This window comes from Podarcis bocagei (assembly GCF_964188305.1).
Source record: "Podarcis bocagei genome assembly, chromosome: 9".
Classification (NCBI taxonomy): domain Eukaryota; kingdom Metazoa; phylum Chordata; class Lepidosauria; order Squamata; family Lacertidae; genus Podarcis; species Podarcis bocagei.
In genome coordinates this window covers 27,562,706-27,578,251 of record NC_138134.1, presented here as the reverse complement: position 1 = coordinate 27,578,251, position 15,546 = coordinate 27,562,706, and the positions used below count along the sequence as shown (strand labels likewise).

At 45.0% G+C, this 15,546-nt stretch overlaps 1 protein-coding gene across 2 annotated transcripts; it reads left to right on the top strand.

Annotated features, from left to right (window-relative positions):
- Positions 1 to 219: 219 nt before the first annotated feature.
- Positions 220 to 15,116, top strand: LOC308595053 (cytochrome P450 4V2-like). Of its 2 annotated transcripts, none has more exons than XM_081208923.1 (11): positions 220 to 487; positions 2,536 to 2,648; positions 4,192 to 4,277; positions 5,551 to 5,741; positions 6,357 to 6,426; positions 7,027 to 7,153; positions 7,786 to 7,977; positions 9,930 to 10,032; positions 11,345 to 11,479; positions 11,567 to 11,746; positions 12,366 to 15,116. In XM_081208923.1, exons 1-11 carry the CDS (start codon positions 277 to 279, stop codon positions 12,524 to 12,526), a joined length of 1,569 nt encoding a protein of 522 aa, XP_081065049.1. In that variant the 5' UTR covers positions 220 to 276; the 3' UTR covers positions 12,527 to 15,116. The 2 variants fall into 2 exon arrangements, with proteins under 2 accessions (XP_081065049.1, XP_081065050.1); XM_081208924.1 differs by lacking the exon at positions 220 to 487 and adding an exon at positions 496 to 656.
- Positions 15,117 to 15,546: the final 430 nt, after the last annotated feature.

The following is a 15,546-nucleotide window of genomic DNA, read 5'->3' as shown; positions in this document are numbered from 1 at the left end:
CCTGAAGCATATGTAACCCGAGGTACCACTGTATTGAGAAATGCCCGCTCCTTTTATACTCGCCTATCACCTCCATGCCACTATCCTGTTTCGACGGAGACGGAGCGCATCCCGCCCTTCTCTGCCCTGCCCGCTTCTCCCTCCCGTGACCTCCTTCTCCCCTCTCGCAGTCCTGCCCCTCGCCGGCTCCGCCTCCTCCTCTCGCCCCGGGGCTTCTTTTCTCAGCAAAACGTCCCGCTTCCCGGAGCAGAGCGACGCCGTCCGCGCTCGGCGACGATGGGCTTTTGGGCGATGGCTCCGGAGGGCGCGCGGCTCTTCTCCTGGGCGCTTGCCCTGCTCGCCGCGCTCGCCACGCTGCTGGCTGTCTTGCTCGCCCGCTTGGTGCTCGCCCAGTACTGGAAATACAGGGAGCTGAAGCACATCCCGGGGATCCGTCCCTGGTACCCGCTGCTGGGCAATGCGCTGCTCCTTGACCGCGATCGGAAAGGTAAAGGCGCCCTCTTCTTCTCTCTCCTCCGGGCAGCTGATGCGCGCAAGCAGCGCAAAAAGGCAGCGCTTTGAACCAGAAAACCCGCGCCCCGCTGCACTTTATCTCCTACTCCGAGGTTCTGCCTTTTCTTTTGCTCTTTATTTCAATAAGGATTTCCGACCGACACGTACTCCAGTCATTTCCTTTTGTGCAATGTCTGTTTACCGCAGTTGTGTGAGTGTATTACGTGAATTAAAAAAGGCAAGCTAGCAGGTTGATTTTTATTTTTAAAAAGCACAACTGTCAATTAATTTATTATCGAATAAAATACTGTATCTTCAGTTGTTCCAGATGAAACTACACAGAAAAGCGGGGGTGGGGCAGGTCACCCCCAAGGAAAAAAATCTCAAAAAATAAGGAGGAAATAAAAGAGAAGGATGAAACTCTCATGTGATTGAAGAATGAGGCAGCATCAGGAGGTGTTGGTGGGCGGCATAAAATGAGTTTGGAAGTTTTTCTGAATACTCTGTTTAGGATCCTTGGTGGTTCCCCAAAGAGCTAAAATGTTAGATTTAAAGAAATCCTTAAGCCTAAAGCAAACATGCTAATGAGGAAGTACTCAGAACTCCGTTATATGTAGGCAAGTCATACTGGAGCCAATTATCTTCTATAGGATGAAGTCCATATTTTGTAGCATGCTTAATCAGCTCTGGTGATATTGGAAGTAATTATCCTCCACATCCCAACCAAATCTAAAAGAACGCCTGAAACCTGTTTAAGGCATGTTGGAAACATCTCAAAAGGTTGCCCCTTCTCCATTACAGTACTGAACACAAGCCCTGTGTAGATAATGAACTGTGAGTGGGGTGGGGGTACTCAATTTTCATGCCACTATTTCAGTGGTTGCCAGCCTTTTCGGACCCGTGGGCACATTTGCTGAATGGAGAGATTATTGTGGGCACCACCTCCGTGCCACCCCCTATTTTATCGGATACAGCAGAATCCTTTCCAATTTCATGGGGGGGGGGGAAGAGAAGGGGACCTTGTGTCACCAGGAAGGGCTTTGTGGGTACATGGCCACCCACAGGCACCACATTGACAACCTCTGCCCTCCCTGTTCATTTGTATTCACAGCTGCATGTTTGGGCTGAGCTACAGGCAAGCTACAAGATAGTGTGGCATGACCCATAGGAGTTGAACTGCAAAACTTTTAGATATCTCTTGAACAATCAGTTTATGGCATTTGCATGCCCTTCATGAAACTGTATATCCCCAGGGCAGTCACAATATGAAACTATGACAAAACACAATGGAATAATTAAAACTCCGCAAAAAGGACAGTAAACATAATTGCAGCAAGAAACTACAGCAGTTTCCTGTCCTACTTAGATTTTCTACACATGATTATTATTATTATTTTTTAAAAAAACCAAACAAACAGGAATGAATTAGTTAAGAAGAGCATTTGAACAGGATCTTCAGGTATTTCCAACACAAGGTGTCATTGTCAGGAGGCTTTTTATCAACAATGCTAAGTCAAGGGTTAAGTCAAGGGAAACAGGTTTGTGCTGCTCTGCCTGCTCCCAAGACTACAACACCTTGCCTTGTATCAAGAGCAAGGTTGGCTTTGCAATGTAACTGGAAGCCCTTGGGGCCTCCATGAGATCTCCCCTCAAATGTTCTCCCAATATGTTATGAGGTTGGAGGACAGAGCCAAGCAACCCAGTGCAATGTTAGAATGGGGCCCCACTACCCATTAATCATGTGGAATCATCCCTTTGTATGGAACCACTCATAAATGGGGATCATTTATACGGTCAAAATGAATTCTAAGCAAATGTAAACTATAGTCTTAGACTTTCACATAATTGTTCTCTGTGAACATCAGGAGGTGGGAGGCTGGAATCTGCCCCTCATCTCTTGCAATCTTAATTTGGGTAGAGGGGTCTCCTGCTATGTAACTATTAATCTTAGCTTAGAGTGGGTGCTGTTCTCATGAGAACAAGTAGCATGGATGTGGGATCATTCACTTTCTCATTTTCAAACTGCATCCATGTTTTTTCCAGGTGCCTTTTCTCAGGTGATACGTTCCACTGAAATGTTGCGGAATATACCACTGTTACTCCTTTGGGTAGGGCCATTGCCCTTTTTAATATTATATCATCCAGATACTGTAGAGGTGAGTCTCCCATTGTTACTCTTCATAGCAGGGCAGGAGAAGTCTCTCCCACCCCCCTCCACCCAGGGTTGCATTTGCGGGGATTCAACTGTCAATGGGTACATGTCAGCAGTGGGTGGGGCCAGTGGTGGAGGAAGCCGCTCAGGCGCTGGCGGACGAAGGTGGGGGTGGGGGGAGTGGGCCACACCGGGTGCCATTAGGGGAAGGGGTGCCATCGCGACCGCTCCCCAGGTCGTGCACCGCGCCCTCCCGGGATACACACCACATACCGTGCAACCCCGGGATGCATGCTGTACCCCCGCGGGCGGTGGGCCACACCCCTGCGCTGTGTGCCACACCCCCATGGGTGGTGCGCCATGCCCCCGGGACATGCACCACGCCCCCGCAGGCAGTGCGCCACGCCCCCAGGACACGCGCCAGCCACGCCCCCACCTGTTCTCCGCTCTGGGGGCTGCAGCATGTAGCTCCGCCACTGTGCTCGGGCTCCTGGGGTGGCGCGCCCAGGGGCAGGGTGAGCCACCCATAGGGGCGGGGCGCACCATGGGGGATCTGGAGTCTGCCTGCCTTATCCCACTCAGCTGCCCTACAGCTGGGGGGGGGCGAGGGGGAGGCAGCGGGCGGACTGTTTGGGCAACGCGGAGCCTGCACGCGCCAAGCCACCATGTATTTCCCAGGAGAGACGTGTGGCTTGGGTGCACTGCAGGCCCCACGGTGAGTGCCGCCTGCCATTTTGTCACGCCCCTCAGTGGTGACACCCGGGGCAGACTACACCCACCACACCCCCTTCATCTGCTGGAATGGGTGGTGAATAGGGCCAGAGTGTCTGCTAAAACTGTAGACACACCCACCCACACATTTCCTCACACACATCATCCATCACCTTGGCTACCTTACCTTAGTGGACTGCAAGTTGTGTAGCGGTTTTCTAGGTTGACCCTTGGCATTATTATGTCATGAACGGCTTTTGCGAGAAAAATCCTAAATCTGTCATATGCATGCCTTGGATTATTGCACGGAGAGAGAGAAAATAGGGAAAGAATGTTGACATTCATCTGGTGTCCTGGTATAGTCTGAGCAGACATCAAAATGGTGATAGATGGAGCTGTACACATTGCTCGTGTATCCAAGTAAAGTTCATTTTCAGCCTGGTACTATCAGTGCAATCCTGTGAATATTTCCTCAGAAATAGGTTCCATTGAGTCTCATGGGGCTTTATTGCTAGTGTGTGTTTTGCAAATCTATGCACACATATCTGGGATAAAGCTCCATTAGTCTCTAACAAACTTAACTTGCATTCAGATTAGAGAATATAGTTTCTGATTTCAGGATTTGTCATACCTCAGGGCATAATCAACATCGGAATATAAAGATAAAGCAAACCTGCCTTGCAAACCACTTTAGGCAAGCCCACGAAATCACTAAGTCACTTTGAACTCAAATAGAATCTATTTCAGATAGTTGACTTACTTTGAAGGTCGAATTGAATAGATAGCATAGAAGGGCGAAGTCGATAATTTATGCCCTTGATCTCTTCTGTTGGCAGGTTGTATTGAGTAGCTCTAAGCATATTACAAAATCCGATCCCTACAAGTTTTTGCATCCTTGGCTGGGCACAGGACTTCTAACAAGGTAATTCACAAACAACCCAGAACATGGGTGAGGCAGTGAACCCTTTTGTCACGCCTTGTGTAAGTGGAGTGCGGTACTGGTTGAGCTATTAGTCCTGTTCTGAAGGCCTGCCCCACACATTTAATAAATGTATGAAGATGGAAGCTAGACTGAGGTCATAGGCCATACCCACAACATCCCACTGATTGTGTGAAAAGGGTCTCTCCTTGTACACAGAGGTATTTATTGCAGATGGGAGGCCCTAACTAATTTTTAATCAAGCAAAGAAGTATTGAGGAGCCAATAGGTGCTGACTTCAAGACCTGCTTTTGGCAGAGGTCAACTGCCCTGCGGAGTTCCTCACTGGGAACACAGTAGTGTAGCTTATTATATGGGCTTGAAGGCAGCACCAAGCAGCTGATTGATACTGACTTTTAGGCTCCTGATGGTTCATTTATAGCCATGTCTCTAGTTGTCCAACATGAGTCTGGTTTTTGAGAAGTGGCCTCATGGGCAAAATTGGAACCTCACCCCTGTGTTAAGGAGCATAAAACTGGTTGAGGGAATCTGCACATGCTTCCTGAAGGGGTAGATGGTTTGAGGTCATTCTATCTGTCTAAAATACCAATTGCTGAGAAATAGGCAATGTTGCAAGTTGGAAACAGATGTTTTGACGGGAAGGAATTTCTGAAACAGTAAGGTTCAGGACTGTATTAAGTATGGAAATGTAAGTCTTCCATGGCACTGAGGTAGTGAACTGGAAGTTCTGCCTGGTATCTGGAACAGGAAAGAGATAAGAGTGTGGGAGGAAAAAGCCTTAAGAGGGGACCCTTCATAACTGATAAATCCAGAATTGGCATTTTACAGCCATGACTTGGGGGTTTGAGTGCATGAACATCATCATATATCATACTAGTGATCTCATTTCACGGAGCACTGGTCCTTATGTGGTCAAAATGACACCTTTATGTAGCCCAAATGAGGGTGGTCTCAGCAGGTTCAGGGGAACCCCAGGGTTTGCAATAGCAAATCTTTTTGTGGTGGATGAAACAGAGAAAAAAAACCAAGGGAAAACAGCTCATTGAGGACTGAGCATGCTCAGTGACTGTGGAATGTTGGCTGAATGTTAGAGAAAGAAATGACCAGTTGGAGGCAAGCCAGAATGAAGTGACTGGAAACCTGAACAAGAGCACTGCAATATTGTATGGCTGGTTCTGCTTGAAGACATTACATGCATTTTGTTTTGAAATTTGTTTGTGTAGAGAAAAATAATATTTAAGTCTTTGTTTTGCAGCACTGGAAGCAAATGGCGGTCCCGAAGGAAAATGTTAACGCCCACTTTCCATTTCACCATCTTAGATGATTTTCTTGAAGTGATGAATGAACAAGCCAATATCCTTGTTCAGAAACTTGAAAAGCATGTGGACAAGGAGCCATTTGATTGTTTTTTATACATCACATTGTGTGCCCTTGATGTAATCTGTGGTAAATGCAGTTGCTGCTGTCAAAGTGTTGCAGTGAATGAGGTTTAAAGATCCTTGCTCATTTGTTGGGCGAGTGGACATTTTTGTGAGATCTGACCAGAAGAGTTGTTCACCTTGCAATAATATTACTTACATTTCGCTTCCTAAATTGGGCACATTTACATAATACGAATAGCTTGTTATCCATTTAAATGCTGATTGAATAATCCAGTGGAGAACGGGGATTTAAAATATACACTGATGGAGTTGGAAAATAAAATAACAGATTGCGATCAGTTTGAATAATTCTTGATTTGCCATCAGTCTGAATACAGGTCATGATTGGGACACAAACACACAATACTATGGGAGGAAATGAGAAGTTCTGGATACAGTTACTGTAGTAGTGGTGCTGTGTTAGTACAAGACACACTTGACTATGAACTGACCAGTGGTAGAGTGCAGCAGATCTTGGGTTCAAATCCTGGCTGGGAAACACCCTGGTTGGGAAACTTGGAAAACCATTGGAAGTCAGTATGACTTGATATATGGTTGCTCCCTGTGTTCATTTTATGTCTCACTCTTTGGTTTGTAGGCAAATGATTCTCTAATTGATTTCTTTCTCTCCTGTTCCTAGAAACAGCTATGGGCAAGAACATAGGAGCACAACAGAATAAGGATTCCGAGTATGTCCAAGCTGTCTACAGGTAGGTGTCAATGTGATGATCTATTCCAGCAGCAGGGAATTAAAGGTGGTAGTTGGACTCTAGTCACATTTCAAGGGCTGCAGGTCCCGCCCCCCTCTTCAATGGAGCCTTGGTCTGCAAATACTAAGAGAAAAAGTCTCTTTCCTTTCCATGATGCAGACAACCTTCAGCTTTAACTTGACTGTCTGCATGATAAACCTTCAAAGGAAATGATTTTAGAATGTTGTATTATTTTTTTACTGTTGTTAGCCGCTCTGAGCTCGGCTTCGGCTGGGGAGGGCGGGATATAAATTATTATTATTATTATTATTATTATTATTATTATTATTATTATTATTATCTGCTTTGTATGAGCTTCCTCCCTGCACCTCTTTTCTGGAGGTGGGTTGCAGGTGGCCTCTCTGTGGGTTGAATGCTGATGTCGAAGCCACATTAACCCTGCAGGCGATAGGGGCGACAACTGTATGCCATGGCATATCTGTTTCACATGTAAACTATGTTTCTCTGCCTCTTTACATGACAGCCTAGTTGCAAGAAATCTGGGCTCTTTGCTGTACTTTGCAGCACTTTTCTAAAAAGTGTTGTTGCTTGTTACCCTAGGATGACCGATCTGATTCATAAAAGACAGAGGTCTCCTTGGTTCTGGTCTGACCTTTCGTACCTCATGTTCCGACAAGGAAGAGAACATTACAGGACCCTGAAGATACTTCATAACTTTACTGATAATGTAAGCTGTTGCATTTTCTCTTTATGCATGATGTTTCATAGACCCCAATATCAAAGTGATTTCTGCTAATATTCACAATTGTGGCTCTCCCAGCTCAAGAGTCCTGTTCAGGGCCTGTTCACAAGGTGTATGTGGGGCCTCCCATTTTATCTTCACCACATGCCTATAAGGTAGGGTCTGCTAAGAAACCGATTTCTCCCTAGTGGGTTTTTTTCCAATTCAGAATACAGGTAAGTTCAGCTTAAAATCACTGTCTCTGTGAGGAGTTGTCACTTAGAATTCTTTTGATACAAGGGATAAGATGACCTTCATTAGATTTACTCAGTCAGGCATCCATTTTCATGCAGTGCATTTACATCCATACAGCTTTTACAGAGATATTTGAAATGCCTTGTATCCTGATTTTATTACCCAGAAGTAGGTTTTTGCCCATGGCAGTGTCCATAGGGCGCTTTAGACAAGTTGGGTGCAATTGGATATATTCATTTTTTCCTTGTCAGCACAATGCACTTTGCTAGGTCCAGGGTGCAACAGAGATAGCTTATCACTTTATATGACACTGCAGGGAGTACCCACATTGGATTATGCAACCTGAGAAATGAATGACTTTTGTTTTGTTTTGACTGTCTAAGGTTATTGCAGAAAAAGCTCATGAATTAAAAAACCAGGAGAAGCATGGAAGTGATGTTGTCAGCAATGGTGAGCAAAGCAGACGCAAAGTCAGGAGAGCTTTCCTTGATATGCTTCTGAATGCCACTGATGATGATGGGAATAAGATGAACTACCTGGACATTCGAGAGGAAGTGGATACATTCATGTTTGAGGTACAGAATTCCCTGTATAAGAGTGCTGGTTGTCCTTCCCTATTTAAAGGATCACAACAAGCTAATGTATGTGAAGGTCTTTGAACAAAGACAAGACGTCAAGGGTCTTTTTATCAGATGACTTGGTAGTTTGGTGGTCATCCATCTGTCTCAGGAGACATTGGAGGTGTGTCCCTTTGGGGGTGAAGTCAAACTGTTGGAAGGTCGCAGCGCCTGTGCTGGCTGTAGAGACCGATATGGGAGAGACATGTTTTGTTGCAGCTGGGGCACGTGAAGGCATCCGGTTGTGCTGCTGCAGATGCACCATGGTGTTTCTTCTCTCTATGCTTCTCCCAGCGGTCATTCCTCCTCTGGTCACTGCTGTGGTTGCACAACCTGTCTGTCTGTCTCCAGGCACTGCAGTCATCTGCAAGAGCAGATATTGCCAGCCTTCATGCCATGTTTGCAGATGTTTTTGTTGTGCAGAGTTGGTCTGCCAATGCAGAGGCAGATTTAGGGGAGCGTGGCTGGTTTGGTTGCAACTCTCACACAGTTGCCAGACAGATTGTTAATGGTAGTTCAGTGCATATACTGTATTTTTCGCCCTATAGGACACACTTTCCCCCCTTCAAAAATGAAGGGGAAATGTGTGTGCGTCCTATGGGGCGAATACAGGCTTTCGCTGAAGCCTGGAAAGCGAGAGGGGTTGGTGCGCACTGACCCCTCTTGCTCTCCAGGCTTCATGAAGCTCTGTGCAACCCTCGGGAGCCCGGCGCGGCTTCATGCGCAACTCTGCACAACCTTTGGGAGCTTGGCGCGGCTTCGCACCGGGCTCCGGAGGGCTGCACAGAGCTGCCTGCACTCCCAAAGGGCGCGCAGAGCTGCCTGCACTCCGAAGCCTGGGGCACGCTAAAGAGTGCTCCAGGGCTTCGCGTAGCTCTCCGCAAGCCTGGGGAGACTGGCGCGGCTCCCTAGGCTTGCGGATAGCAGGCTGTTCTGGGGGCTGGGGTCGGGGGAAGCTCGGGCTTCCCCCGCGCCAGCCCCGTGCCTGGGGGGGAAATAATTTTTTTTCTTTATTCCCCCCCCCCAAAAAAAACTAGGTGCGTCCTATGGGGCGAAAAATACGGTAATTAAACTGTGACTTTATCCACTGGTAAAAAATTAGCAGTATTGTTGTGTATTTGCCCTCTGGTGGTTATAAAGGCACTGAAGCATGCTTGCTTATTTACTAATTATTCAATTCCATTTATGAAGTCCTTCCTTTAAAATATCTTGGAACTGTTTAACAATACAAACAATTTAAAAAATCACATATAAAACAGTTACAAATCCATATGTAGACCGGGATCAATGATCCCCACTTAAAATGCTTGTTGAGAAAGGAAGGTCTTCACTGGGCACCCAAAAGACAAGAGGGATCTGCCTGTTGTCTTGTGGGAGGCATCTCCAAACGTTGTTGTTCTTTAAGACCTGGGAAGTTGGAGTGAGTTACAATGGAGTAATCAGCAACAAAGGAAGCATGCTTTTATACAACAAATTGTTTTCATATGAAATTTTCTATTGTTAATTTTATGACATTTTCTGGAATTGTGTGAAAGCAGGAAAGGCAGGATATAAATAGAATGAAGTAGCACCTTAGAAGCAAAGCTTCAGTTTATATGTCTGTCTTATTGCTAGATAGTATTATTAGCTGTTCAAACAAGATCTTTTCAGATTACGGGAGTGACTCAGGAGTGTCATTTTGCCTTTGCAACGTGGGAAGTGACCAGGCCTGGCAGATCCCCTGGCACCTGGTATTCCCAATATACAGTACTTTAAATTTTGAAAGACTTACTATTGTGCATGGGACTGGTGTCTTTCAATTTTGGATTTGAACTAGCTTGTTTGGGCCCTAGATTGGACCATCATTATAATGGTTAAGAATTCTATTTTTTGTGAGAACATGTTAGACCTCTTAAATTCTTTCTTCCAAGGGTCATGATACTACCACTGCTGCCATGAACTGGTGTATTTACTTGCTTGCACGTCATCCGGAAGCCCAAAGGAAGGTTCACCATGAATTAGATGAAATTTTTGGTGAGTCTTTCCTGTGGGTATAAGCCTGGGCAAGTTTAGAATGCAGGGCTACTTCTAGGTATGTGCTCATGCTGATTCCTCTATTGCAGAGATGGGGACTCTCTGGCCTGTGGGCCTAATTTGGCCCAGCACAGACCCCATTTAGGCCCATGAGGCTGTTTTTCCTCAAACCACACCCACCTGCTGCACATTTGATGTCCTATGTGACTTAGAGTCTGGAGTAGGTGAGGCTGTGGTTACAGAGGGAGCTTAAAGTGAGAATGAATGCTGGGATTGGTTGCCCTAAGAAGTTCCTAGAGAGCAATGCTGTCTACAGGGGGGGAATGTCTGCTTGCAGATGTAGTTTTTGAAACCATGCAGCATCTGCAAACAGGCATCAAAGGAGATTTCTTTAATTGCCAATTGGCTGGTTGGGAGTTACAGCAAGATCCTGTGAGCTTTGAATGGTGGGCAGCCCCACTGACTTTCAAAATTGATCTGTATGGAGAAGATTAAGGGTCTGGTCCCCTGGTCAGTTCCTGTTCCCCACCACTGTTCTAAATCAGGTGGCGAACCTATGGTCCTGAAGACATTCCTGGACCCCCAACTTGCTTTAGCCTCAGCCAGAATGGCCAGTGCTTAGGAAAGATGGGATATATACTCCACTAACTTCTTCTGGAGGGCCACAGTCTCCCCATTCCAGCTCTCAGAGGACAGCTTTAAACAAGAAACCTCTCTGGAGGGGCCTACACTGACTTGGCTTACTCATCATTCTGCAGATAGAATCCATGATGCATATGATCCTGTCTATTCACCCAGTAATGGCCATCCATTGGTGTAGCTCTCTTAACCAGATCTCCTTGGGCAGCTCAGTTAGCCCAGCCTTGGTTAGCTCAGTTGTTTAGCATGACACTGGTAATGCCAAGATTGCAGGTTTGATCCCTGTATGGGACAGCTGCATATTCCTGCAATGCAGGGGTTTGAACTAGATGATCCTCAGGGTCCCTTTGAATTCTATGATTCTATGATTCCTATATAAGATGTGCTGTGGTCTTCACAGCTTCAGTGTCTGTTAGCAAAAAGGAAGTCTTGATGAGTCAGTGTATTGTTTTATTATAACCCATGGCTTAGGAAAGTGTGCTGACTTAAAGCTATCCAGGCTAACTTCTTGAGAATAAGCACAGAAATGAATTATGGAAGTAACTGATCTAGACTTAAAATTGCCCCCTAGTCCATCACCATGTAAAATAGCTGTAAGAACTTCAGTGTTAGGATGCATGTTTTGCTGGTTATAAATAACACATGTTTGTCTCGCTGCCACTGGTTTTATAAGGGAACTCTGATCGTCATGTCACAATGGACGACATGAAGCAACTACGGTATCTGGATTGTGTTATTAAAGAAGCTCTTCGCCTTTTCCCTTCTGTTCCACTTTTTGCTCGCAAACTGAGTGAAGAATGTTATATTAGTAAGTAGTCCAAGTGGGTTTCTGGCTTGATGAGCTATGGCTATAAGCTCAGGGCTAATTTCATGAATATCTGCTCTTCTTTCGCAGGAGGATTCAGGGTACCAAAGGGGGTGGATGCCCTAATTCTGCCTTTTGCGCTGCACAGAGACCCTGATGTCTTCCCAGAGCCTGAGGAATTCAGACCTGAGCGGTTTTTCCCTGAGAACGCGGCTGGACGGCACCCATATGCATACGTGCCTTTCTCCGCTGGGCCTAGGAACTGTATTGGTACATATGAGAGTCAAAAATCTGTATCTGGAAAAGAAAAAAAGGGGCCATCAGTCAGTGGCAGGGAGTGTTTAAAGGGGATGATTATTTAGACATTGGCATTAGGCATTTAAAGCAGTGTCATATCCATTTAAAGAGTCTGGCTTCCTCCAAAGCATCCTAGGAGCTGTAGTTTAAGGGTGCTACGAGTTGTTTAGAGAATTCTGGGAATTGTAGCTCTGTGAGGGGAATCAACATCTCCCAATAACTCTCAGCATCCTTAACAAACTACAGTTCCCAGGATTCTTTGGGTGTGTGTGTGCCATGATTTGTTAACACTATCATAGTGCTTTAAATGTATAGTGTGAATGCACCTCAGTCTAAAGTTATTTCTACATCAATATTATCAGTCCTTCCCTTCCAATTTTTCACTTACTCCTTCCAATGGCTGCAATTCCACTGCCTCACCCTCTCTGTGTTTGTTTGGTGGTTTTGTACAATTACAGAAAAGTGTTTAAGGATTTAAAAATGAATCTGAGAACCTGACCTCAATGTCACATGACTCATGTTGAATAATAATAAATATGTATTATTGCTCTAGTTAATTGTATATTGTCATTGCTTTCCAATTCCTCTGCAGGTCAGCGCTTTGCACAGATGGAAGAAAAGACTATTTTAGCCACCATCCTACGGCGCTTCTCTGTTGAAAGTGCACAGCGACGTGATCAACTTGACCTTGTAGGAGAACTGATTCTTCGTCCTGATAAAGGCATCTGGATTCAGTTGAAAAAGAGAAAATAAGTTAAAATAAGAACCCTCAGGGAAATTCCTTACCACCTTGCATTAGAACTGTTTCAGGCTGCCTAACCCTTCCTGGACTTCATTGTTTTAACCAAGATTGTGTTGTTGCTTATTACAGGCCAACAGCTGCATTTTAGAAGCACATGATTATTCAAATGATGGGTTATTCCAATTGTCTTTGCAATTTGTAGGCTTCAGCCTAGGTTGCCACTAGCTGACTTTCCTTAATCCTAAAGAAGATGAGCAATACAGTGGTACCTTGGGTTGTATACGCTTCAGGTTACATACACTTCAGGTTAAAGACTCCGCTAAGCCAGAAATAGTACCTCGGGTTAAGAACTTTGCTTCAGGATGAGAACAGAAATGGTGCTCCAGCGGCGCGGCAGCAGCAGCAGCAGGAGGCCCCATTAGCTAAAGTGGTGCTTCAGGTTAAGCTCAGTTTCAGGTTAAGAACAGACCTCCGGAATGAATTAAGTACTTAACCTGAGGTACCACTGTATGCTTAATTTTTTTTTTAAAAAAACCTCATTCATTTCAATATTTAAAGACCTTGAATATATGAGAAAAATTAGACCTATGTTTTGTAAGCATACAGAAAGGATGGAGGATCTGCTCCTGCTTAGCCTCTGGTTTGCCCCTGCCCAATTACATTATAAGGTCCCTTGCAGTCTAGATCAAGTGTTATATCCTATGGTGATTTTGCCTGAAGATGGTATCTAAGTAAATTGTTCAAAAAGCACACAAGACTTTACTTGAGCAATGTTTCCAAGTGAATGTTAATGGATTTTACACATATGCATCGTTATACATGGTGGTCTGTTGTCCACTTCTCTCTCTCTCTCTCTCTCTCTCTCTCTCTCTCTCTCTCTCTCACACACACACACACACACTTTTATTTTAGTGCAAGTGACCTGGCCAAGAATGTCAGAAACATGGAGTGTTCCAGAAAAGAGACTGAACCTTTAATGCTAAGGGAACTAAGGTAGAAATGGCCAGTAGGCCAAAGTGTTCATAAATGTATACACATATACATGCTGCATTATACAGCTATTACCCAGCTCTAGTTAACAGTTATTTACAAGTTTACATTGTGTGTCTGCTTCCATTTCTTACCCATTACTCGTTTTATTGCTGTTTGTTACCTGTGTAAATTCAACTGCTTTGCTGCCTACCTCCTGAACATTTCAAATCTGAAATCAGTTTAATAAAACTGAATATGACACTAAAAATAAATAAATACTGATGAAAACAGTGGAAATTGCCAGCGTTAAATTATGGAAATCATCTAGTGAATATGATCAGTTTTGTTGTTCTTGTTGCTTTCAGTCTGCAAACAATACAGAATTCATTACACCCCTCCCCCCCCCATTTGCATTGTGTCCTTTGCACTGAAATGAAGGGGATGGAATAACATCATGACAGCGTAATTTATGTACATTACATAGTCACATAAATTATGCTTGTTACATAATTTTGCCACAGCAGATAGCACGGTGAATAAAAGGTTTTGGCAGAAGGCGAACTGCAGTAGAATGGAAACAGCCTTGCATTTGACAAAGATGGTTGAATGGAAAGCGATGCCTTCTTACAGTCCTACTTCCAAGGCTTTTCCTCTAGAATGGGTTGAGGAGCCCCGGACCACATGGATGCCATTGGACTCCCAACTCCCATCTGTCCTAGATACCATCACTGGTGGTGATGGATGATGGGAGCAGCATCTGGAGGCAGTCTCTCCATCTTTGTTGTAGAAGATGACTAGCTTTACAATACTATCCTGTGACAGGGGTTGGGTTGTTCAGACTCCTATGTCTGGAGGTAAAAGTGGTCCCTGAGAATAAAGAAGCTGGTCATCCCTGAAATAGATGAGCGACACATTTATGCATTTTTTTTTTAAATACCAGTGGGCAAGAGTCACTCAGTTTCTTTCTCCTTGGCATCTCTGCTTATAGCCTCTATTTTTGTTTCTCAAAAGGCTCCCACCTCAGAGGTGCCAGAACCAAGTTTCAGCTGAAAAAAAGCCTTGGTGCATAAGCAGGCTGATGTGGAGGGAGGTGATTCTGCAAAGAACTGGGCCAAAATTTAATCAATCATAAATCTTCCCATGCAAAACATGGGGACTGCTGAAGGAGCATCTCCACCTCCATCCTTCTACCCTGACACTGAGGTCCAGCGTCCTTCTGGCGGTTCCCTCATATGTGACTGTAACATATGAGAATGCTGGAGGTGAAATAGTTAAACAGGTTACCCAATCAGAACCCAGGGGGGTGGAGTCAGAGGGACTATAAAACCAGCTCTGGGAGGGGCGAAGGGGGGAGTTCATTGGGAGTTGGGTGGTTGGTTGGAGTGGGAGTGAATTGGGATAGAGTCTGTGGGTAGGTTGAGTTAGTGTAGCGAAATAAGCTGAGTCAGGAACAGTTAGAAACTAGGAAGACAAGTAAATATCTGGGAGGTGGTTTAATGAGTGAGAGCAGGTAGTGGAAGTTATAGGTCTGGATAGGCAACCCCATGATTGTAATTGACTGATACCATTTCTGAAACCACACGCTTGTTAAACTGCAATAAATAAACAGAAGTTTATGTTCCAATTTAACCCTGATTGGACTCAATATTGTACCAGGTAGGGCCTGGGTGGTGGCAGCTAGAAATAAAGTGGTGGCACAGGGATCAATAGATGGTGAAACGTCCGGGGACCCTGTGTGATCACCACACGCTCATTGCGAGAAGCCAAGTTACAGGGAACCAGGCAGAGGGCCTTCTTGGTAGTGGCGCCCGCCCTGTGGAACGCCCTCCCATCAGATGTCAAGGAAATAAACAACTATCTGACTTTTAGAAGACATCTGAAGGCAGCCCTGTTTAGGGAAGCTGTTAATGTTTGATGGATTACTGTATTTTAATATTTTGTTGGAAGCTGCCCAGAGTGGCTGGGGAAGTGCAGCCAGATGGGTGGGGTATAAATAATAAATTATTATTATTAGAAAATGCAGACCTGAGGAGCTTAAACAGAATACAGATAAATACAG

What these genes read in the sequence shown, in the direction of transcription:
- LOC308595053 (XM_081208923.1), top strand. Translation starts at nt 277, where the DNA reads ATGGGCTTTTGGGCGATGGCTCCGGAGGGCGCGCGGCTCTTCTCCTGG. An exon ending in ATCATCCAGATACTGTAGAG is followed by an intron (nt 2,649 to 4,191) that starts GTGAGTCTCCCA and finishes TTCTGTTGGCAG; the next exon opens with GTTGTATTGAGTAGCTCTAA. An exon ending in TGAATTAGATGAAATTTTTG is followed by an intron (nt 10,033 to 11,344) that starts GTGAGTCTTTCC and finishes TGGTTTTATAAG; the next exon opens with GGAACTCTGATCGTCATGTC.